The 22778-nt window shown below is 39.0% G+C and overlaps 2 protein-coding genes across 4 annotated transcripts in view; one reads left to right on the forward strand and one right to left on the reverse strand.

Moving 5' to 3' along the window:
• TAFA1 (TAFA chemokine like family member 1) overlaps positions 1-18522 on the forward strand; it is a 452039-nt gene extending 433517 nt beyond the window's left edge. For all 3 annotated transcript variants that reach the window (XM_087923641.1, XM_087923643.1, XM_087923642.1), the window contains 2 exons: positions 8106-8230; positions 18013-18522. In XM_087923641.1, coding sequence (XP_087779767.1) covers positions 8106-8230; positions 18013-18030 — 143 coding nt within the window. In that variant the 3' untranslated portion in view covers positions 18031-18522. The remainder of the gene's footprint in view (positions 1-8105; positions 8231-18012) is intronic.
• Positions 1-22778, reverse strand: part of EOGT (EGF domain specific O-linked N-acetylglucosamine transferase) — a 669726-nt gene that overhangs the window by 238160 nt on the left and 408788 nt on the right. The window lies entirely within an intron of this gene.

The following is a 22778-nucleotide window of genomic DNA, read 5'->3' on the forward strand; positions in this document are numbered from 1 at the left end:
TGCTGGCTACAGGTTTTATGAGACACCTGACTATTTGTTTGCTGTTTTAATCAAGTTCACTTCTAATAGGATTTTGGTTCCATTCAGGTACAGCTATCATAAATAACAAGAAAACTCGTCAGAGGATCTGTGGGTTTTTTTTCTTCCCTCTGAAGTTATACATTTTGAAGTATTATCTCTGAACATTCTGAAGAGGTGCTGCACACAAAATCAACCATGCTTTTCTGCGATGAGGCAGCCAGCATCCCAATGTGTGGGACTTCAATTTGCATCATTATGTTTGAAGCTAATTTGTAGAGACACAATTCTCCACATTTCCATTAAACATATTCTATACAGATTAGTATATTACTTGAGGGGTCCTTGGTGATCTCTAAGCTTGCTTGTTTTCTTGCAAACATTTCATTACCCTAACTAGGTACCATCATCAGGGCTAGTGTATTACTTATGATCTGGTTCAATAAAATGTTGTGACAGTATCTGAATATTCCACTGCTCCTTAATGGTCCAGGGTGGACATTTCATGATTCACCAGTGGGAGATTATTTCCTGTTCATTCAGTTAGTTGTTGTTGTTGTTGTTGAAAATTTTATTTGGGTTTTCACAAAAAAATAATAATACAAATAAAACATCTTTTTTTTTTAAATAGAATGGTCCCCGGTTATCACTTCTTCATACAGACACAAACTCAATTTCATGCTCATTTTTGTGTTCTATTCCATATCTTATTACTGTTTTACATTTTCTACATAGTTTTTCCCCTCTTTTAATTTTCTCAACTTTATTTTGATTATCTCATCTCAATTCAAATCATTATATTTATACTTTTGTCTGTCCTGTTTCAATTTCATATTATCTTTTCTCATCAAACAAATATTCCCCTGTAGTTACTAATTGGAGTATGAGACCTTTATACCTTTTAATTTTGTCCATTCAACTCTTATTTAAGCTTCAATGTATACCTTTAAAATTATAACGTTCAATATAATACATAACTTCCAATCAAATTCTACTTGGTACATTCTTAAAATACACATTATATTCTTAAAAAAGATTATATATATGGATTCCAAAGAAAGAAGATTACCCACCTAATCCAAAAAGAAACCCCAACCAAAATCCAAGACAGAGAACAAGAAAACGGCAAAGCCCTCCTCCCATATATAAAAGGCACTACAGACAAAATTAGCAAGATCCTCCAAAAACACAACATCAAAACAGCATTCTGCACAAACAGAAAAATATCTACCATCCTAAGAAACTCCAAAGACAAAATCGAATTAGAAAACCAAGGAGTATATGAAATCCCCTGCACTGCCTGCCCTACCACATACATTGGACAAACTAACAGAAGAATAAGTGCACGCATTGAAGAACATAAGAACTCAATCAAAAAAGAAGAAACGACCTCTTCCCTGGTCCAACACCTCAAAGCCACAGGACATGAAATTGATTTTAAAAATACCAGAACTATCGCCAAAACCGAACACTTCAACAGCAGAATAATCAGAGAAGCCATAGAGATAGAAAAACGCCCACACAGCATGAACAAACGAGATGACACCTCCCGCCTTCCAGCCATTTGGAAACCCGCCCTCATGAACAGACGAGTACCTAACATGAAGAAGGACACCAGACCCACACCCATGAGAGCCACACAAGATGCCACCACCACACTTCCATGTAGAAAACAGACTCCCACCCACTCAGAAGATGAGACACGACCATGGACCAGAAGCTGCACGGCAGCTGCATCACTACCCACTTCAAACCCCTCCGAGCCATACATGAAGCAAACTGACACCCACTATGAAGATGCAGAAGGACCACGAACTCGAAGCCAAACAGCAAGATCACAACTCACCAGCTCAAATCCCCCAGCAACTAAGACTAACCTGAGCACAACCAAGCCCCCACCTGAACAGAACACGCCTCCAACCAATCAGAACACGGCTAACCCCCCAACCAATCAGAACACAGCCAAACCCCCTACCAATGAGAACACACCCCCACCCAATCAGAACACAGCCAAGCCCCCACCCAATCAAGTCCCACCCCACTGGCAGTTAAAAGGAGGAAGCAGCTGCAATCTCACATTATTCTGAGAAGCACAGAGCCAGAGACAGAAGCCTGAAGATGATGAATGAGACTTCATCGAAACGTTGCCTAGATACTTCGAATTTTACGCGGGAGAAAACCCGAACAACCAAAGATCCATATATATATATATATATATATATATATATGTATATAAAACACTCATTCCATTCCAATTCAATTCTATCATTAATATTCATTAAAATCTTAACATCTTTAACATTTCTTTTCAATTAAATAGCAAACTTCCTTGGGAACACTTATAAACTTTCCATAATTAATTCTTTTTTTCCCCATATTTCTCTTCACTTATATCTTATAAATCATTAATAATAATTAAAATGTTCCCATCCTTTCCTAATTTAATTCTCTCATTCACTTTATTTCATTTATCTATTAACAAACATTCCACTAGATTACGATAAATATTTTATTCATCATTTTAATCATATTTTCTAAAATTATTTCTATTTGTAATATAACAATACTATCTTATGTACCTTTGCAGAATCCTTTTTACAATTAAGTTTTCAACCATTATCTCTAAACAGGCTTATACTTTCAATTCTTATACCTTTCCCCTGTTTCTCTATATCTTGTTTCTGTCCTTTAAAACTTATTTTCCTTTCCTTCTTCCCCCTCTTCTTCTCCCTCCCCCTTTTACCCCCTTGTCTCTCTACTTCTAATTCTCTCTTCTGTAATCCCCTCTTCTGTTGCTTTCTAATATTATACTTATTTTTGAAACTATTCTTCTTCTTTTTTTTTTTTTTTTTGGTTGTTCTTTCAAATCTTAAACTTTTCATTCTCTTTCCCCCCCTTTCCTTTTTTCCCCCACATAAAATTACTTGATAATTAAAGATGGCTTCTTCTTTGTCCTAATCTTCTTGTTCTACAAGCGTTTCTTGTTGTTTCTCATAGTTCCAGATCTCCATTTCTAAGAATTGAAATACAGAGCGAAAAGAACCTCTCCCTTCTTGTGCACCTTCTTTGTACTTTTTAAGTTCCATTTTCAGTTCTTCTAAAAGTGGTGCCATTTTAAACACTTTTAAACAACCACCCGATTGATTGTAGTCATTTAAATGCAATAACCAAAAATCCAAAGATCACCAAGTAATCCAAATATTCCAAAGCTGTTTCTTCTTGCTTCTTTTTTCCACTTTCTCTTCCTGGGGTTCTATTATTTTGTTACCAAGTTTCAGTTATGATGTATCTTTTAGAAATCTTGTTGAGGTTTCACTGTAAATTCCTTTTAGTTGCAGGCAGTCTCCTCCATTTTTCCAGATCCTGCCCTTTTATTCTTTTTCTCTCCTTTCTTGCTTTTAAAAGCTTTTAAGTATCCAGAAATCTTTATTATACCTTTGACATTTTATTTTCAGCTTAAATGCCTATTGATGTCAAAGTGGATTTTTTTTTCAATTTCTTGCTTAAGTCTCTTAGCTGTCAGTATAGGGAAGGGAAGAAACAAAACCAAATCCTTTCCCTTCCCTCTCTCCTTCACTGCTTCAAAATCTTCTTTGGGAACAATGTTATTTTTTTATATAGTTTAAATTCCAGGGTACCTTACATTGTTGCTTTTGCAGTTTAACCTGGTCAACCAAAACTTTCTCTTCTTATCTTCCTCCTGCACATTCTTTTCCAGTTGAGTTCTTCTTTGAGGTGGCCATTTCTGACCACCGCTGCAACCGCCTTTGGGAAAGGGAGTAATGGCCAGCTGAGGAGGAGAGATGCGGCTCTCCTCAACCCTGCTGGCTGTCTCCCCCCTCTTCACCATCTCTATGGGGTGGCTTAGCCCCGAGACCAACCGGCTCGGTGTGCTCCGGCAGCGAGCACGGATCAAAACTGTACATGATCGTGGTTTTGGTCTGTCGTCAAAGGAACTCAAACCGGAAGTCCCCTTCATTCAGTTAGTTTTGAGAGATCTCCCTGTGTAACTTCTTTCCAATTATCAAGAGGAAGCAGGTGGTTTTGTGTATGTGTGTAGGAGAGAAGCAGGGCGGGGGGGGTGAGGTGGGGCCTAGCTTGGATTGCAGAGCAAATACACTGGAGTTGTCCACTTAATCAATTTAAATAATAAAAGCTAAAGCTATTTGTTTATTTTCCCTTATAAAATATTGTACAGACTTTAGGTACCTACAACTATTCATCATATGTATTATTTTCCAGTCCCTGAATTATCTTGGTTGCTTTTCTCTGCACTCTTTCTAGAATCTCAACATCTTTTTTATAGTGTGGTGACCAAAACTGGATTCTCTGGAATTTGTTGAAACAAGCTGCTATTGTGAACTGAATCATTAATGTGGCTTTAAAAGCAGCCATGTCCTTTTTTCAGGCTCACACAAGAAGCCAACCCCCAAAACCCCACATTTTATTCTATCATAATAAATGAATAGCAGAGATATATTTTTCATACCTCTGCATGGTTCACAGCCCTTCTTCTAAATAAGTTTGAAAATAATAATACATAAACAAAACTCCCATAAAGATAAGTATAATAAAAAAGACATTCACAATGAAGAAAAAAAAAACCTAATGGTTTCTCTCAAAATCAAATCAAATACTCCCACTTAGCTGAATTGAGGAATAATATCCCCATTGTACCATCCTGGCTTTTTAGGTATTTAGCTCAGCAGGCAGAGATTCATTTATAATCTAGTTATATATCAAAATTAGTTATTTGTACCTATTTAAAGAAACAAGGTTGACTTTTGAAAAATTTCCTGGTTTGGTTTTACATAAAGTAGGGCAACCTACCTGAACTTGATGCCCTTCAGCAGTTTTAACTCCCATTGTTCCCATTTAACATAAGATTGCACTATGATGGTGTTCCAGTCTTGATATATAAACCAGTGAACTCATGGCCTATTTCAGCCAATTCTTCCTATTCTTCCCAAACGTAATATAGGCTTATGCTATACGCATGACTCTCGGGAGAGCTTTGGTGAAGCCTCCTCCTCCTGCTGCTGCATTTCATCTGACCTGCAGAACTTCCTGCCACTTTGCTGGGGGAAGGAGGGACAAAAGGAGCAGCAGAATGTGAGGAAAAGTGCACCCCTACTCACCATTCCAATGGACTTCTCCTTCCAAGGAGGGGGAGGCTCATCCATCACTGGCAACCCTAGCAGCAGTAGCAACTCTCCCTTGTCCTTCCTCTTTCCATATAAAATATAGGTTTCCACCATTTCATGACCCTCAGGAGATCCTGGTGAAGCCCCCTTCTTAGCTGACCATGGAACTGATGCTCGGTTGTGAGAACATGTATCAAAGATAGCAGAGATGGGGTAAACTTCATCCCACTTCTCATCCTAGCCTGTCCCCAAGGGCCCCTTCGCTTCAGGGAAGAAGAGGGCTAACCCATCAACCACTGAGCCAGTTCTACCTTGACAGAGGCATCCAAGTGGCTCCTTTGTTCTTCCCTCACTGGCTACCACCATTAAGAGATTTCAAATTTCGGCCTCAATTCCAAAGCAGCCAATGGTTGCTTACCTGTGAGGCCTTGCTACCAACCAGTAAGGCACAGAGGTCAGAGGGAGGTGAGAAAGAGGATAGACTTATACAACTTATGGATTTCTGGGAAATGTAGTTGGAAGGTGGGATGGCACTGAAGCATCCAAAAATTTGCCAAATTTCAGTCCCACAGGAGTCACAGGTCCTGGAATTTTGGGCATATTCTATAAATTAGCCTACTATATGTTGATTCAAAATTGTATTGGTTTGTATATTGCCCTGTGATGCACCATTCCATCCAACTGAAGATTACAACATATCAGACATGTGGATAGTATACTACAGATTCATATATGCATCCATGTACACGTACATATCTCTGAAACTACTGCAGGCTAATTCTCTTGGCAATCCCTCCACAGTAATGCCTCCATAGAAAAAAGATGACAATTTTTTTAAAAAATGTATTCTTTAATCAGCTTGCCTTCCTGCTGATATCAGCTGAACTGAAGCCAGTTTAAGGAATAACTGTCTGGTTTTCAAGATTTGACAATTATGCTGACCAGGCCCTCTGTCTTGAAAGAAGTTACCATGACCTCTAGTTAGTAGATTTCCCTGTTTCTTTATCCTTCCCACCGCCATTTGGGAAAACAAGTTCCAATTGCCTTCTTTTTTCATGAGCAAAGAGCAGCCAGCAATCACAGAAGCATTCAATTGGAAAGTGATTTGGAGGTCATCCAATCCAACCTCTTGCTCAGTGTAAGAGTTGCTTATTCACAAGGAGATTTTCACAAGTCAATTCCAGTTTTTACTGGGTTTTTTTTTTTACTTAAGTTAGAAAAGAAATCCTGGAAAGTTCTTGAAAATTTTATCCTAAACAGTCCGACAGATTGAATTTAATCCTAGTCTCCCAGTCCCATTTGTATCTTCCTTTAAGAAAGTTTCAACAAGCTCAAGAATCTTGGATAGATTCCAGTCCAAGAACATGGGGAAGGGCATCTTCTTTGGAAAAGAGGGAGGGGGTTGAATGCACAGCCCCACCCCCCATCATTCTTATAATTGTCAATAAGAATTGTTTGGGAATTGCTTGCCCTGAATTTCAGCCCCTTGAAGATCATCCTATAAATTACCCTATTCTACATTGATTCAAATTAGTGCCTTATGATGCCCTAATTGCAAAGGAAGGGCCATGGAGAACAAGGATCTGTATAGTCAGTAGACAAATGTTAGCACAATGAAGCGAATGCCTTGCCTTTAATGAGATGCTGCATAGCAGACAGTCTAAGCTACACCACTCCTGCCAGCCTAAGTTGAAAAACAGTGTTTTTGATATGGATCCAGAAAAAAAGTGGCGCACAGGGTGGAAGTTGTTTGCACAGTGGGCTACACCTAGGTTGAAGATGACATCAAGACTTCGGTTAAGGGTGTTGTCCTTGCATTGAGATCAGAAGGTTATGCAGGAATCTAGTAGGCCTTAGTATATCAACTAAATGTGTAAAGAACCAGGATTTTTTGAATATCTGGAGTTAAATAGTCCTCATATAGTTTTAGGCCTGTACCCACTGTACCATCCCCTGTACAAGCAATTTTGAGACAATTTCTTGTCAATGCATTTCTTGTAAAATAATACAAAAAAAAACCACCCTGCTTTTTTTTTTCATCTGATAAAAATATACTAGCAAAGAATTACTGGCAAAGACTGAATCTAGTTCCCAAAAGAAGCTGTAAATTGTATCATGGTTTTCATACCACACTTATCATATTTCGATTGCTCCCAGAATTGCATATGGTAATATCAGAGTGTGAGTTTTCATATTCCGAGGCATTGCAATAACATAACACAATTTTCAACCATTTTTTTTCCTACAATGCATGTCTTCTGTAACACCAGTTAGAGTATCAAGGCACCTGGTCCTTTGGGAGTTGTTATTTGTGGAATCAAGGTAGATATCAAAGGACCCAAGGAGGCACATATCTTTATCTCCCCCGTGAGGTCATCTCACATAGCTCATTTCACCTCTTCACCAAGAATTATAATCCTCGGTAGGCAATCTTTTTACTTTGTAAAAGCTCCTTGGATACTTGTAGAATACTTGCAAGGGTATGTTCACTTGAATAAAAAAGATTTCCTGAATTGATGGGAGCCTGGGGAAGATATTTTTCATGATCTACAGGATGTTTCTCACAGCAGTAAGGTACATCAGCCAAACAAATCTGTTTACAAATCCTGTGATCCGTATATGTGGTGTCCTCTGAACTGAATTGCATTGCTTGATTGAAGAACTATCACATCCCTTTTTTTCCACCCAGAATGGGTTTTGTTTCCCCCCACCCTTCTGATGTTCTCATTTTCACCTTCTTTTTTATATCCCATTTGGAAACTGATGATCTGTATCATCAGTCTGGAGCAATCCAGACCTGTGCTCGATCCTCACTAAAGGATGTGGATTTGATGCAGGACTGAATGAGCTCTGTTCCTCTGGGAAGCCTCTTCCTGATGAGGCAAAGTAAACTGATGGAGGCAGCAAGGTTCATTCACAAGTGCTTTGTCCGTTCTCTTTCAGCCTCAATAGTCATCGGGAAATGGTGGTGTGAGATGGAGCCCTGCCTAGAGGGTGAAGAATGCAAGACATTACCTGACAATTCAGGATGGATGTGTGCAACTGGCAATAAAGTCAAGACCACCAGAGTAAGTTGATGCTTTCCTTATCACTGGATGTTAAAATATTGTAAGTTCACGTAGTAAAATACTTTTTTTTCTATTAACAATCCTGAAAACCCTTGCATTGCGGTGGAGTTGGGGGTGACTGAATGGAGATGAGCATTTACTAGCCAGAGGCTCTTCCTGACACTTACACAGAATTCACAGCAGATATTTTTTTCTTTGAGCCCAGAGAGAGAAATGTCTGCCACTACCTAGGATCAAGTTCACAGCCTCCTAATTGTGAGGCCACCACACCATTCCCGTAGCAAAGTATGGTAGATCACAACCTAGTTCTTGGTAAGCTAGAAAAAGTGGGATAGATAGCATCACCATCAGATGGATTTGTAACTGGCTGACAAACTGTACTCAACGAGTACTGTAGTCCTTAATGGTACTATATCTACATGGAGGGAAGTAAGCAGTGGGGTGCCACAGGGTTCTGTCTTAGGCCCAGTACTCTTCAATATCTTCATAAATGACTTTTATGAGGGGATAGAAGGGGAACTTACCAATTTTGCAGATGATACTAAACTGGAAGGAATAGCCAATACCCCAAATGATAAGCTCAAGATCCAAATGGATCTTGACATACTTGAACACTGGGCCTTATCTAACACAATGAAAATCAATGTAGAGAAAAGTAAAATCTTACACATAGGCAAGAAAAAACAAAAGCACACATAGACTGGGTGAAATCAGGTTTAACAGCAGTAACTGTAAGAGGGATCTTGGAGACTTAATGGACAACCAATCAAATATGAGCCAATAGTGTGCATCAGCAGCCCAAAAACCCAATGCAATCCTAAATTGCATTAACTAAGTTGCATTACTCAAGATCAAGTGAGGTACTAATACCACTCTATAAAGCCTTAGTAAGACCACACCTAGAATATTCCATCCAGTTTTGGTCACCACACTATAAAAAAGATGTTGAGACTCTAGAAAGAGTACAGAGAAGAGCAACCAGGATTATTAGGGGACTGGAAGCTAAAACATATGATGAACAGTTGCAGAAACTGGGCATGGCTAGTCTAGTGAAGAGAAGAACCAGGGAGACATGATAGCAGTCTTCCAATATTTGAGGGGCTGCCACAGAGAGGACGGGGTCAAGCTATTTTCTAAAGCACCCGAAGGCCAGATAAGGAATAATGGATGGAAACTAAACAAGGAGAGATTCAACCTGGAAATAAGGAGAAATTTTCTGACAGTGAGAGAGCAATCAACCAATGGAACAGCTTGCCTTCAGAAGTTGTGGGAGCTTCATCACTGGACGTTTTCAAGAAGAGAATGGATGACCATCTATCAGAAATGGTGTAGGGTCTCCTGCTTGGGTGGTGGGGTTGGACTAGATGACCTAAAAGGTCCCTTCCAACTCTGTTAATCTTTTAATATGGTTGCAATAATATTGGTACAAAATAGGAATGGCTGCCTCGTGTTGCTTCTTTCCCTGCTTTTTTATGAGAGGATTTTCTTTTCTGGCTTTCTCAGATGTTCCATGCTTAGTCAGGGACAGAAATCAGGACTATGAGAACATGTTGGGCAGCTTTTACTCCAAACATCATGGATTTGGGTGCAACATGATTTTGGGTAAGATCCAAAGTGGCCTGATTTGGAACACTTTCAGAAATGGCATTAAAACACGTATTATTCTCTATTTCCTAAAGAAGAAAAAGAAGAATTCATTGGTTCCCTTTGCATGGTAGGATCTATAGAGTTATCCTCTCATAGGACCCTAACTTGTCCTGTTTGCCAACTGTCTATCAAAGGCTCAGACATGCTGAAGCCAAAGCCCAATTTTCACTCTGCAACTCTAGGGCTTTATCTTGGAATTGGGAAGTGGGAAAGACAGTTAATTATTATCAGTTTTCATGATACAGCATGAGTAATTTGGGTTGTTTGGAGTGAAAAATGATATTCCTCTGAGTTAGACACCACAGTAAGAGTTATGGTTCGCTAATTCTTTTGACATGTTAATCCATTCTTGACCCAGTTTAACCAAGATATGAGAGCAAGACCATCTTTCCATGTGTTTACGTGCTAGTGTACCTTCTGATTTGTTCAGGAAATTTCAGCAAGCATTCTGAACTGTAGGTGTCTCAATAAAATGAGAAATGTATGAATGTACAAATGTGATTGATTATGTCTATGGTCTTTTTCCTCATGTCACAAGTTTTGAGTCTCAGAGTTAGAATCTCTAGATTAGACTCAGTAAACTATATATTTTCCTTCCTTTTTTTAAGTAGTCCATCTAACATAGACTTTCTTCACCTTCTTTCCAGTGCAAATCACTATTTAAGCATGAAGAATCATATAGCTTTAATTTAGAGGACAGATTGTAGCTCTTCAGGAGAACGTTTTTCATATACATTTTCAGTCCATCCGTGTTGCATACAGTAATCTACATGTAAGGTTCCCTTCATTCACTTTGCATATTTTTTGCTTCTCACTAGCTATGGATTAATATCTAACATCTCAATTTCTTTTTTAGGCATTTGGAAGCTTTGTTAATATTCAAATATATGGCTTATTCTACTGTGTATGGATTATTGGATTTCATTTCAATTAAATTCCCGAGATATCTTCCTAAATGTTTCAAAATAGAGTAACATTTCTACCCCACCATGTCCTGTATTTTTCTTTCTTTTACTCTTTCTTGGAATAACTTTGTTTTCATAACTTTGTTTAAAGTATTCTATGAATTTCAATGTTTTGACTGACTGCTTGAATATATTGCAGAAAGTGCAGCCATTTGTGAGGATAATTTAATGAGGTTAACTTAAGGAGGAATCACTCAGTCAGGGACATATAACGACTGAGTCAATACAACAGGTGTCTTTAGAAAGACATGCAATAGATATATTCAGAAATGATTGGACCCTCAGGTGGCATTGAGTATTATGATGAGGGATTGTACTTCCCGGTATGGACAGGACTAGAGAATACAAGTGTAAGGACCTGTCCTAGCTGGTCCTTCAGGAAAGCATAATTCTTGACTCTGTTGTAATTGAATCAAAAAGAAATTTTCTTGAGAGAAAGTGGTTGCAGTAAAGTCAGGTGGAATCTGAAGATCCTGTGCAAAGCACAAAGCAATTCCTGTGTTTCCCCAAACCCAACCCCAGTGACCAGTCCACTAGCAGCCAATGCGATGCCACAAGGTTCTTTTGAGAATGCTGGGGTGCAATAACAGTTCACTCTCAAGGCACAGCAATCTTGAAACCAAGCTGGAACCAGATGGGAGGGAGTCTGCTCCATCTCAAAGACAACCCCACTCCCTAATTCCGAAGCTGCTACAGCAAAAGCAAAAGGATGTGAAAAATGCCAGCAAACATTCCTCCCTACCCTCCAACAGAATGGCAGGACACAATGGTGGACCTGACAACAAATGAGTAGCATCAGGGAAATAGGTGAAGCACTATATTTAATTTAATTTATATTTAAATTTGGTACAAGTAGTTAAATATAGCTATTACAGTTAGTCTTCAGTCATATATTTAATAATTTCTCTTTGGTCACCTTATAAACTCAATTCCCCTTTGGGACTTGAGAACTCTATTCAGGCTTGCAGAAGCCACAACCAGCCCTGGGGCCTCAAATTGTGCCCCTTTACATTGGCTGGATTACTTTACTTATTTCTTTTATTGAAGATGATTTACTGAACGACTGTTCTAGGCTTTCTTTAGGAAGAAGAACAAAATAAAAATGGGTATTACCTGCATGCAGTTTGGGTCAGAGACTATTGGGTCGGAAACCATTAAAAGTGATTTTAAAAAACCTGGCAAATTGCATCCTGAAAGTCTCCATTCAACTAGACAGTATCAAGGAAGCAAGAACTACCTTGATTTAATGCTAGTCTTGGGATAAATGCAAAGTCTTAGAAAGGGCAAGAGGAATTTCCAACCCTCATGAGTTCATTCAGGCAATGCCCCTGAATGATTTGAAATGCTTCTTCCCAGGTTCCTTGCCACCTGGACTGAGTTGCTGCTTAAGGTATAACCTGCAGTCTCTTCATTGTTTGTGTCCTCTCTCCCATTACTTTCCCAGCCTCTGTACAATTTCTCAGCGGGGCATGGTACTCATTGTTACAGCATGCAATTGCAATTTTAATTTGGAGGTTCTTTCATTAGAAGAAAAGAAAAATCATGCCAGATTGCCCCTACATCCTGCCTGGCACCTTCATTTATTTAAAACAAGGAAGTGCAACCTGCAACCCTTACCCTAGAGCCCTTCCAAATGTTGCTCCCGAATTATACTTTTTAATGTGACAGAAGGGAGAAAATATTGAATATCTGGGAAGCTGATTATACTACTTCTTTTTAATCAATTTCATTTAATTACATTATCATTCAATCAAATGTCATTTATGATCTGTTCTCAGCCTCTCTTTTCCCAAACTGTGCATGCTACCTGGGAATAAAGTCTCCTGCATTCTACTCAAAGGCCAAGGGTAGCCCTCACTTCAAAAAAAGTTGCAATGAATAAAAAGGGGGAATCCCTGCTGTTGGCTAAAAATTGGGGTTCACACATCAGTTTTCCTCCTCGCCATTGAAGTTCTTGAAAAACTGAAATGATGCCTTTAGAGTGGCTTGGTGTCCTGTAAATTCCTGAGGAAACATTTAATGCTTTTCCTTCTCCAGTCTTTTTCGACTTCCTTCTTGAAAACATCCTTAATTATTCCATAATGAAAATGAAGCTTTCTTTTAGTAGCTGCTAGCTTATTTGGTGATCTTCCTTACTAATCTTTGATATCCCTGGGCCTCGTGGGTCAAGCTAAAACATTCCCCTTCATTTGCTGAAATTAACAAAAAATCAGAAGTTATCAAAGAAAACGTTCTGGTCAACAGAAACCGTATTCCAGCACCAGCGTTGGGTCACTTGTTGACCCATTTTATTTCCTTCCGACAAAAGATGAGCTATTTAGAGCTCACTTTTGCCATCAAAAGCTGAATGAGTACAAAACATCCCTTCAGTTACTTTGAGCATTTCAGGAGAACAAGGTGTACTACAAGAGTCTGATGTCAAAGTTCAGGCTTTTATGCTTAGAAGGAGCAAACTCAAATGAAAAACCTATTTTTCTGCCTCTGTGCATGTGCTGTTTCGCCATCAATCTCCCCTCCTCCAATATCTGTGGTGTTTTTGTCCATAGATCTGCACAGCAAACCATCTGCTGCCTGGGAAAGGAGCTACCACTCTCTTCCATATTTCTTAGGAAAACAAGGGACTTTCCTAGACAGGCATGGAATCCTCTAATGAAAATGCCCCTGTTTTCTCCTCCTCTGAATTTTCCTCATATATTTGCCATGTGTCCAAACTGGCTTACCGAACTAAGTGAATCCATTTTCACTCCTAGGAGCACCATTAACAAAGGAAGACCCCCACACAGGAGATAATTAGTCCACAACTGAATGACATGGCACTCAGTTAAGTACACAATGAGAAATGACATGGTGATTAAGCAAGCACCAATGCATAACCATAACAGCTAAGGCATGCTGAGTGTTAAGCAATATTGACATCATTGATCTGCTTCATCTTGAAGTGTAAAATTCTTGTCAGTGGTTGAAATCTCATTTTTCAATCTCCACCTGATGAGCGAAATAAAAGGATTCATCTCTTCAGTAGAGAAGGTGCTCATTTCCTTGATGGAGGGTGGACTCCTCCATCATGCAGCTAGCTAAGACTGGAGAGATGAAAACTCAAATTCATTCTCAATCATGGACGCTCACGGGGAGAGTCACTGTCTCTCAGCCCAGCCTACGTTATAGGTTGTGGCTGAAAAAATAAAATGAAAGGAAATCCCCATTATAAGAACCTTTGAACTCAGAGGATAAAATTCTAAAAGACAAACAGTAAACACATCTAAGCTAGAGGATGAGAATGGGAAAAGCCAGCTCAAAACTAGGGAAGAGAGATAAATTGGGATAATAGGAAATGCTATTCCTCACCCATTTCTCCCAGTCTATATATTATAAATGGGACAGGAACTTAGTAAGAACAGGTGAAGACAGTAAAGAAGGGCTTGATTAACCCAGAATAGGAACTTACTTGACATTGAAAAGTAAACAAATACTTTGAACTTGTTCAAAAATCAGTATAATATGTACCTTCTTCAAATAGAATTTATTCCTAAGGAACCTCCTCGAAAAAGAGAGCATTTTTGAAGAAGAAGAAAAGTTCTTTTGAGACTCATCAATGTTGCTGCAGATCACGATAAGAATTGAGGTGGTGGTAGTGTTGTTGGTGCTGCCAGATCCATCTACCTGGCCAATTTCCCAAATTGTATTTAATATCCAGGACTGATGTAAATGTACCTCCATACACACTGTGCCTATGACTGCCATAGCAGCAAATGATTTATGAACATAGTAGGGAAGGTACTGAGCAAAGAAACAATGGATGCAGTTAGGGAAGGAGAAACAGTTGGTGAAATAAAATGAAATGAAATGTATCCAGGTCATAGTTGTCTCAAAAGCACTTTTTTCTCCAAAAGGCAACTGGACTATTTTTTCTTGGAGGAAGAAGAAGAAAACATTTCACTTCTCACCCAAGACACTTCATCAGTTCTGATGGCAGGGAGAGGGGAGTGTAGGTACTGTCAGTTGAGACTGGATGGTAGGGAAGAATAGCTTCTGATAATGGTGTATGTGTTTGGAAGGATTGTATTTCTTTGCAGTCATCTGGTCATTAGCATACTCTGAGAACTGTTGGAGCTTCTTGGGGGGGTTTATCTGTGCCCTCAGGGTCACCTGGATCAGGGTACAATTGGTTGTGGAATTTTCTTGGAACTCCTCCAAGGGCTGCATTGTAAAAACTCTACATTTCGTAGAACTCCATGTTTTGGATTAAGAGTCCTTATTTTGGATAAAGAGAGCCATTGATTTGAAAGACGGGAAAAGAATCCATCAATAGCAATAGCACTTACATACTACTTTACAGTGCTTTACAGCCCTCTCGATGCAGTTTACAGAGTCAACATATTGCCCTCCGCAATTTGAGTCCACATTTTACCAACCTTGGAAGGACGGAAGGCTGAGTCAACCTTGAGCTTGGTGAGATTCAAACTGCCAAATTGCAGGCAGCCAGCAGTCAGCAGAAATAGCCTGCAGTACTGCATTCTAATCATTGCGCCACCACAGCGCTTACTTATGTTAGAATTGGAACCCTTCCTCAACCGGGGAGGGGTGAGGAATAAGACACCACCTATCTCCAGTTTACAATGCAGCCCTTGCCGCGGTTCCAAGAAGATTCCATAACCAATTGCATTCTGATTTAGGTGACCCCGAGGGCACAGATAAACCTTCAAGTGGTCTTCACAAATCTCAAAGAATGCTAATGACCAGATGACTGCAAAGAAATACAATCCTTCCTGTTGTAGAGCGACGGAATAAGACGAGGCATAGACCAGAGCATACAACGAACAGTCTTTATTCAGGGAATAAAGGGTTGTCGCGTCTGCCAGCTAACAAGGCAACAAGCTAACTGCAAGCGAACAACGGCTGGCTCCGTTCAACAGCCGGCTTTTATAGCCGATTGTCAAACGGAGCCAACCAATGGGAGCTGTGAATGCTCCCGCCCAAACAGCGGACCTGGTTGGAAACCCCAACCAGTCCTAAAGACATAACACTTCCAATCATCCTATCAGAACTTATTCAGTGGTGGGGTTTGAATTTTTTTTACTACCAGTTCTGTGGCATGGCGTGGCTTGGTGAGTGTGGCAGAGGAAGGATACTATAAAATCTCCAGCCAGAGGTGGTATTTGCCAGTTCTCTGAACTACTCAAAATTTCCACTACCGGTTCCCCAGAACTGGTCAGAACCTGCTGAATACCACCTCTGAACCTATCCTTCCATCTCACTACCATTCAGTCTCAACTTTCAGTACTATCCTTCCATCCCACCACCATTACAACTGATGAAGCTTCTTGGAAGAGAAGTGAAATGTTTTCTTCTTCTTCCTCAAAGAAAAAACAGTCCAGTCGCCTTAGGGGGGGTGGGTGTTGGAGAAAAATGCAATATATATTCATTGTCCCACTGATTAACTGAAAAGAAATAAATCAGGCAAAGTGAATACATTTCTTGTGGGTTGGATAAATAGAGTATGTAAGTCAAGCAGATATTCAATATAAATTTGTATCACAGCAGAATTCAGGCTTATGTTTTAATTTTTTCCATTCCCCTCTCTCCAGCAAGAGCTATGTGCTCTCTCTTTTTCTCTCTCGCACTCTCTCTTGCTCTCATTCTCTCTTTGCACGTATATGTACCATTCCCAGGACTATATTCTATGCCTCTGATAAATTGGATTGTGATACACCAAACATATCTGATAATTACATTGTTAGTCTTCAGATGCCACAAAGCCATTTTTTTTTCTACTGCAAAACACCACCACTAAAACTGCTGTGCAAACTCATCTTGTGGCTGTTGTTTTTCCTCAGAACTGGATGAAATTTGCATAAAGTCATAAAACAGAGTTATAAATTGTGATCTTTTCAAGTGGCTGGCAACTTTTTCACAGGGCTATCATAAAATTTTGTTAATGATTGCATTATAATACTGCAACATCCACAAGGTAGCTGCTTTTTTCAGTGTGTGTGTGTGTGTGTGTTGATGAAATTAGAGTATTGTTAGAAACCGGCAATAGGGTAACATCTGTGAAATTTCCTATGAACATCCAGTAAGGCATCCCACCCAGAATTGTTGGGAGTAAGAAGGAATAGATAATAAATACATAAATCAATCAGTCAATCAAAATCTTACTGATAAAACTTGCCAGCTTCTCATGAGAGAGAGAGAGAGAGAGGCCTAACCCCTCTAAGATTGGCTGCCATTTTTCTCAACTCTATTAAAATCTCTGTGAAAGTGCTAACAGGCTTCACTGACAAAGTTCTCATGAATTCCTGCTACTCTAGAAAATGTTCCTGACCTTTTGTACAAACATTAGCTTTTTTTTCCCTCCCTCCTTTTTCTCTTAAATGACTGACTACCTTTGTTGATTTCAGCACGACAAGGTACAAGAGTGGGTACTGACACATATAATGATGTGCAACCTTATTTTCCCCCTTGCAAAGAACCATTCTGCCTATTTTCAGACTTCTATTTCCCAGAGGTAGATGTAGAAAATTACAAACTGAAAGTCTCACTAGGATTTTTAAAGGCACCCTCAAAAAAAAAATAATGTATTCCCTGAAACCAAACTCTTCTAAGCTTGACCAAATCTTAGCCCAATTTGCAACAAATGCTGATGATTGCTGAGGGTTGTTGCCTCGTTCATGCAACCAGAGTTTCTGGACGGATAGTTTATGTTCGATATAAGATCGAATGTTTGCATCTGAAAGCAAGGGAAGTTCAAGGGGTAGACCTTGTACGCAGAGATAAAGCAGGGCAGGAGATGGAAAAAGAGGAAGAATATCTTCCACAGATTGGTATTCCAACACCAGTCACAAAGAAAATTTTGACTGCTATGTTATCTCCAGCAGGCAACAGAGAAATAACCATGGAGGCGCAACACCTTAAGGCTGAATGGTCTTGCAAAAAAGTCACCAGCCACCCTCAGCTTCTCTCCATGTGAATCAGACTATCTGGAGAGAGCAGTCCTCCTATTGTTCCCCCTAATTTTCCACATCTCTCTGGTCTGATTTTGAGCACACTGTCTCGGTTACCTTGGCTATGCAGCTTTGAGGAAAGATCTTCTTCCATCCACCAAATTGAAGAATCAAGGTGGTTTTTCAGATGCTGAGCATAATCCTTTCTTTTTTTGGTTTGTTTTTGCAGATTCATCCGAGGACTTAACAAAAATTCTTCTGGCAGCAGCCTGCAAAGGAACTCCCAGACAGAGAGAAGGCAGAAATCTCGAGCTTCTACAAGCCAACTGGTTTTACTTTTCTTTTCTTTTTAATTTGCACTTTATTTCTGTACTAGAGGAAACTGCAATGACTTTGCTTGCGTAGAATCAAAGCACCCTAGATAAATAATGAACCAGAGTGGACAGAAGAAAAAGAAGAAGGGGGAGAAAGAGAGAAAGAAAGAGGGAAGACATTGACAAGCAGTTCAACAGAAGCAAATTTTGTGATTCTGAAAGATGAACAATGGTCCTGTACATGTGGATTGACCATTTTTATTTGTATCATTTACAAATATATAAATATATAAAATATTTTGAAATAAACCCTAATTCGTGGAGAAACTGAGCAGAACCACACTTTGCTGCAACTGCTTAATTTTGCTTTATTTAATTGCAAAGAGATAAGGGCTTTGGAGATCAAGAGGATGGCAAAAAAAGAACATGAATAAGACTGACCCAAAAAATTGGAATGCTGCTTCCTTTTCATTACAATGATGGTTTGTGTCAGCCAGATGTTGAAGGGAATTCCATTTTTGTTTTTCATTTTCCTGTGTTCCACAGTCTTTTTATTTTTTCCCCTCTCTTTCTCTTCGTGCAACATTTGCATGCTGGCTTTGCTTACATTAACCATACTTTATACTTAATTGATACGTGATGCTGGTTCTAATCTCATCTGAGAACATTTTTCGGGGCCAAGAACTGTCCCACAGAGAAGAGGAAAGAGACTCTTAGTAATTAAACAGACCCAGCCTGCACTCTGAAATTCACTGGACAACTTTTCATAAACTGCAGGTTCATTTATTTAAGAAGAAAAATCCCTGTACAGACAATTGTCTACAGACTTTGTATAGTTGATATAGACAAGCCTAGTAAAAAAAAGAAAAAGAAAAACCGATTGCTAACTTTTATGGCTTCTGTTGTTTGCTCATGAGAATCATTTTATAATGTTTTAGGAAAAACGCAAGTTTTTGCACTGTTATGGGTTTCACCTTACTGTTTCATTTTATTTATTTTTATGTTATTAAACAAATTTATATAGCCACCCCTCTAGCGAAAGGAACTTTGACTTTTTCAGTCGTAATGATAGAAACTTTAATAGAAAAGTCCCACTTCAATATTACATGAAAGAAAAGCAGTGGGTTTAATTATCAACACTTTTGAAAAGTTAAAAGCAAAATCAGATGCACATAATAATAGATTTTAAAATATGGCTGGAATTGTTCCCTTAACTTTCCATAAATGGATCCACAGTATTGCTTCTACTTAGCACTGCACTTACTCCAAGTATATGAAGCTACTTTAGTATGGTTAAGATCGAGCTTAATACAGGTAGTCCTTGACTTACAACAGTCCATAAGAGCCTTGGTGGTGCAGTACTACAGGCTACTTCTGCTGACTGCTGGCTGCCTGCAATTTGGCAGTTCAAATCCCACCCGGCTCAAGGTTGACTCAGCCTTCCATCCTTCCGAGGTGGATAAAATGAGGGCCTAGATTGTTGGGGAAAATATGCTGACTCTGTAAACCACTTAGAGAGGGCTGTAAAGCTCTGTGAAGCTGTATATAAGTCTTAGTGTTATTGCTATTTAGTGACCGTTTGAAGTTGCAATGGCACTGAAAAAAGTGACATGACCATTTTTTCACACACTTAAACTGTTGCAGCATCTCCAGGGTCACATGATCTAATTCAGACACTTGGCTCGACTCATATTTATGACACTTGCAGTGTCCCAGGGTCATGTGATCACTTTTTGAGACTTTCTGACAACCAAAGTCAAAGGAGAAGCCAGGTTCACTTAACACCCATGTTACTAACCTAACAACTGCAATGATTCACTTAACAACCGTGGCAAGAAAGGTCATAAAATGGGGCAAAATTTACTTAACTGTCTTGCTTATCAACAGAAAGGTTGGACTCAGCCTGTGGTCATAAGGTGAGGGCTACTTGTATCTAATGAATAAAGTAGAGGGCATAAACTTATGGAACCCAGGGCTGACCTATCCACACCAATGGTAACTATAACATACCTGTCTCATTTGGTACAATTAGCTCCAGGGAAATAGGGATTATTACAAAAATGATCATTTAGAAAACTGGAGATGGGCCCCCTTCAAGTTCAAAGGGCTGTTTAAAACCATAGCTCAGAAGAGAAGTTTGGAGACTGGGCTCAAGAGAAAGTATTTAGCTTTCACTCTTGGTTTCTCCCTCTAACAATTCTCATTCCAAATCTCCATAGTAGTTTTGGATGGAAATTGGGAGACAGGAAGGGGACTTTTCAAAGAAAAGGGTTTTGTAATTCCTGGCAGTAAATGTTCCACTTGGATGATAATGGCTTTAAAATGTATATATCCCTTGAACATTTTTTCATAGGATGAAATAGAGAGGGGAAAGCTTCCATAGTCTGCAAAACAAGACAACATGGTTGTCTTGGTCTGCAAGACAACATGGTTATTAGAGGAAGCATTCATATTTCCTACAATCATGCCTTACTTGCAAAACCCGAAGGTACTTTTGCAAGAGGCAACTGGACTTTTTGGGGGTTTTTGAAGACATTTTCTTCTCATCCAAGAAGCTCCTTCAGCTGTGACTATCCAGGTGGAAGAATTTATATTCTTTGAAGACAGCTGGTAATTTGCATTCTTTTAGAGCAGGGGTGTCAAACTTGCAGTGTCATGTTGTCATCATGTGACATATCATGACTTTTTTTCCCCTTCACTAAACTAGGGGTGGGAATGGCCAGTGCGTGAACCATTTGGCCCATAGGCCGTGAGTTTGACACCCCTGTTTTAGAGAGTCATTGAAGCCACCTGGAGGTTATCTGCATCCTCAGGATCACCTGAGGACTGTGTTCTAGACTGGAGATAGATGATGTCGTATTCCCCACCCCATGTTGAGAGAGGGCTGTTCAGTTTTGGCATGGATGGCCTCTTTGATCCCTCTTTCAAACCAGCTGTCCTCTCTATCCAACATGTGGATTTTGCTGCCTTCAAAGGAATGGCCTTTGTCTTTTCAATGTAAATGGACTGCTGAATCTTGTCCTGATGGGTTTGGTACATCTTCTACAACCTCTTAACTCTGCCATATTTTTTTGAATGATGGTCTAAATTTGCAATAATTGATCCTAGAGGGTATCAGATCAGACAAAAAAATACATTAAGTGGGTTCAGATAAATCAATCTATTTGTCCAACAGCAACAGCAACTTGACTGAATTTGTTTCCCAACTAAAACAAATTTGATTGGGCAGAATTCCCAAAAGTCAGGAGTAGAAACCCTCCAAGCCAGGCCAGCCTATATATAATCTTCCAGACATGAAGGAAAGAAGACGAGGTAAACATCAAGCAACATCGCAAAATCATGCTATTTAAATTCACCTAAAATGCGATTCATGGGATTTTTCTCCTGAAGATAAAGATCAAAATAGGGACAAGGAAAAGAAGACATTAAAATGCTAAAATATACCTGTGCTTTCTGTGAAGTTAAATCAAAGTTATTATATTCTAAGATATTCATCAATTCAGCCTAGATTCCTCTAGATTTGACAATAGTGCCCTGTTATATCTAAGCATGCATTGCAGTGTTACTGTAATTAAATGAATATATGAAGTGAAAATCCAGTCCATCCCCTTTAATTTTTGTAGGACATAAATGACTTTGAGAACATTCCATTATTTCTTTCTGTAAATGCTAAACATGCAGAAGTTCAAGCAGATAAGACTGGGGACAGATTGAAATATCACTCCTGCATGCAAAGGTGAAAAAAAGGTTATTAGTGGTGAACATGCTTTGAATCCAGAAAAATATCCATCAATGTTTTAGTAGATTTTCTTTCATGAGAGATGAAGAATACCCAATTAAATGCTATCAACATTCTGTACATATTACCTACATATTACCACATACTACCCACAATCTATCCACACAGAGCTACTTTACACATAAACTTATAACTCAACAAGGATCCCATTATAAAACATGGCATTATACCAAGCTTCATTTGATATAACAGAAAGCTTCAGCCAATTCATTCAGAATTTCCTGTGGATTCCAGATTTTAAAAAATGAGAAGGAAGCCTTAGAAGAGTATTATATATTCTATAAGTTAGAAAGAAAGCATGAATATCGAAAGGGCAACTATAATATTAAGTTTTATTTAATAACATATTAAATGGAAAACCAATGCCTTGCAAACCAATGCCAACCCAACGATTGTATGAAAAAAGAGAAAGAAAAGAATTATTTCAAACTTCTGATGCTGTCCAGTAAGTCAGTCTGACTTGGGATGGATTACTTCTTGCATCATATCAAGCAAATCTAATTCTTTTCTAATGGAAATTGGACTGAATGCTTGAGGTCTGACAGGTAGGAAATGACCTCTCTTTTACAACCACCTTGTGTTTGCTCTCTAGAAAGATCAGCAATCATGTGCAGTCATTGTTAAATTGATATCTAATGTACTGTTAGGCAAACTTGCAAACCTACTTGAATTTCATTTTAGTAGGGATTATTCTGAACAAAGATACTCTGTGCTTAGAGGCGGATAAGGAGTTAGGGATGCTCATTAATACAGTAGATGTGCATAAAATTTGGATTTAACTTGGCCTCAAAATTCTAAGGCTAAGGGCTCTGTTTATTTTTGTCTAGCTCTATCCAGCTGCCTGATTATGCTGATTGTAATTTCAGCATTTGGCATTCATGC

Source organism: Pseudonaja textilis, chromosome 2 (genome assembly GCF_049901715.1).
Source record: "Pseudonaja textilis isolate UNSWEBS1 chromosome 2, rPseTex1.2, whole genome shotgun sequence".
Lineage (NCBI taxonomy): Eukaryota > Metazoa > Chordata > Lepidosauria > Squamata > Elapidae > Pseudonaja > Pseudonaja textilis.